General features: G+C 44.5%; 1 protein-coding gene across 1 annotated transcript in view; it reads left to right on the top strand.

Moving 5' to 3' along the window:
• The first annotated feature begins 582 nt into the window (after positions 1 to 582).
• Positions 583 to 2,351, top strand: part of LOC125488288 (tumor necrosis factor-like) — a 10,639-nt gene continuing 8,870 nt past the window's right edge. The window contains exon 1 of the mRNA XM_048621229.1: positions 583 to 720. Coding sequence (XP_048477186.1) covers positions 583 to 720 — 138 coding nt within the window. The remainder of the gene's footprint in view (positions 721 to 2,351) is intronic.

Raw genomic sequence — 2,351 nt, 5'->3', positions numbered from 1 at the left:
GGTAGGAAACAACATAAAGCTAGGTAGGAAAATAAACTTTGAGGAGGATGCAAAACAAAGACTTTCAGTTTGTCAGAGTGGGCATTGGGGTAACAGATTAATTGAGTAAAATATGCCTGTAGTGATTGTAACATGGTTAACCAGGGGGAGCTCATAGAATATGAGTTCCCTGATTGGGGCAGTTAATCTGGTCCAATCAAGGAGCCCTGGCTGACAGATACAAACAGGAGGGTCAGAGGGTCTGTTCACTCTGCGAGCTGACTCTCAGGGAGATGGATCAATGTCAAGGACTCTCCACGTGTTAAATAAGGGGTGTTTAATGTTGTAATGAAGATCTGTAAGCTCGGGTTGTGAATGGAGTTGGTCGTTGGTTCGCCGAGCTGACTGGTTTACATGCAAATGTTTTGTTTCCCCTCTAGGTGACATCGTCAGTGCTGTTTAGCCTCTGTGGAAGCCATCAACGGCTTCAATGAAGGCGAGACAACGCTGACAATGTCACCTAGAAGGGAGACGAAACGTTTGCATAAAAACCAGTCAGCTTGGTAAACCAACTAACAAATTCAAATATAGGTTGACTTGGTGATGGGATATTGGCCCCTGTGGAGTCATTTCAATGCCAGCAGGTTTGGAAGTTCACTGGAACCTGAGAATGAGTCCATCAGTGCACAGGAAGCCCCCGTGGGCCAGGGGAATCCGACAATTGATCATGAGAAAAGGCAAGTGAGTTGAGTCTTAACCCTGGATTCTACCTCAGCATATAGAGTCAGAGAGGTGTACAGCACTGAAAAAGACTCTTCAATCCATTGACTCTATGACAGTTAAAAACAAGTCAATTTTACTAGGTTTCTTCGAGTTCTGGAATTGGTCAGATAAGGCAATACTAGAGAATAGTTGGTTTGACGGTGAGGAAAAGCTGATCGGTAAGAATGCTTTCAAAGACTGAGACATGGCAGTTCTTCTTCGCCTAGGTGAAAGGTTTTTGATTGACGGGACTTGTCCTGAGTGCAGGCTTTCACTGCTTTGGAGGTGGTTTCCAAGGCTTTGCAGATCATTTTGACAATCTCGGAGTTTTGACCTTTGATATGCACTTCACAAACCATGAGCCCTCACGTCAGAGTTGGAGCTCCTTATCTGACACACAATCAAATGGAACCACAGTGTAACTACCAGCACAGTCACCCAGTAACACAAGCCCCCAGGCACCAAGCAGTCTCACAATCAACAATCCAACCCACAAACATCTACTGCTTAGTTTTAACTGTCATCATCGCATTTTTCACAAGATGGAAGATTGTGTGCAACAGGTAACAATGGTGAGGACAAGTAAATGCAGCTTTTCGATAATGTTTAGAGTTGATGAACACTGAACATTCGTGTATCTTATTGAAAATAATCCTAAACACCACCGTGAACTCGTGCCTCTGCAAATCATTTTTTATCCCCTTTATCTATTATAGAGTCATAGAGTCATACAACACAGAAACAGACCCTTCGGTCTAACTCATCCATACTGACCAGGCATCCCAATCTGACCTAGTCCCATTTGCCAGCATTTGGTCCATATCCCTCCAAACCCTTCTGATTCACATACCTATCCAGATGCCTTTTAAATGTTGCAATTGTACTGGCGTCTACCACTTCCTTCTTTTTAAATCTTTCCCCTCTCACTTTAAACTTATGCCCTCCAGTTTTGGGCTCCACTATAAGAAAAAAAAAACCTTAGCTAATCATCCTATCCATATCCCTCATGATTTTATCAGGTCACCCCTCAGCCTCCAATGCTCCAGGGAAAATAGGCCCAGCTTATTCAGCCTGTCCCTATAGCTCAAACCCTCCACTTCCCTGTCCTAGCAACATCCTTTGTAAATCTCTCCTGCACCCTCTGAAGTTTAACGACATCCTTCCTATAGAAGGGAAATCAGAATTGAGCACATTCTCTGTGGTAAAAGCCCTGTTGCCTATGCTGAGCTGGGGATATGGTGCCCACTCCGTCCCCTGCTTTGATGGCTTAGATATTGATGTTCTTTGGATTTCAAAGTCCACAAGGGATCTACTATTGAATGCACTTGTGCTGGGGAAGACTCAGCCATTGGGAGAAAAGCGATGATTGGAGTCCTTATGGAGGTAGAATGAGGGGCCAGGAGTGGATATATTTTGAGCAGGGTCCATAAATCCGCATGTCTTTTCTCCATCCTCCCTCTCGCAGTTCCTCACTGTAATTCAAACAAGGGTCAATGATCAAAGATAACAAAGTGAAGAGCTGGATGAACACAGCAGGCCAAGCAGCATCAGAGGAGCAGGAAAGCTGACATTTCGGGCCTAGACCCTTCTTCTGAAGAAGGGTCTAGGCC

This window comes from Rhincodon typus, unplaced genomic scaffold (genome assembly GCF_021869965.1).
Source record: "Rhincodon typus isolate 14 unplaced genomic scaffold, sRhiTyp1.1 hic_rhity00000157, whole genome shotgun sequence".
In the NCBI taxonomy this organism is placed as follows: domain Eukaryota; kingdom Metazoa; phylum Chordata; class Chondrichthyes; order Orectolobiformes; family Rhincodontidae; genus Rhincodon; species Rhincodon typus.
The sequence above is the reverse complement of the archived record's forward strand: the minus strand, read 5'-3'. Positions and strand labels throughout refer to the sequence as shown.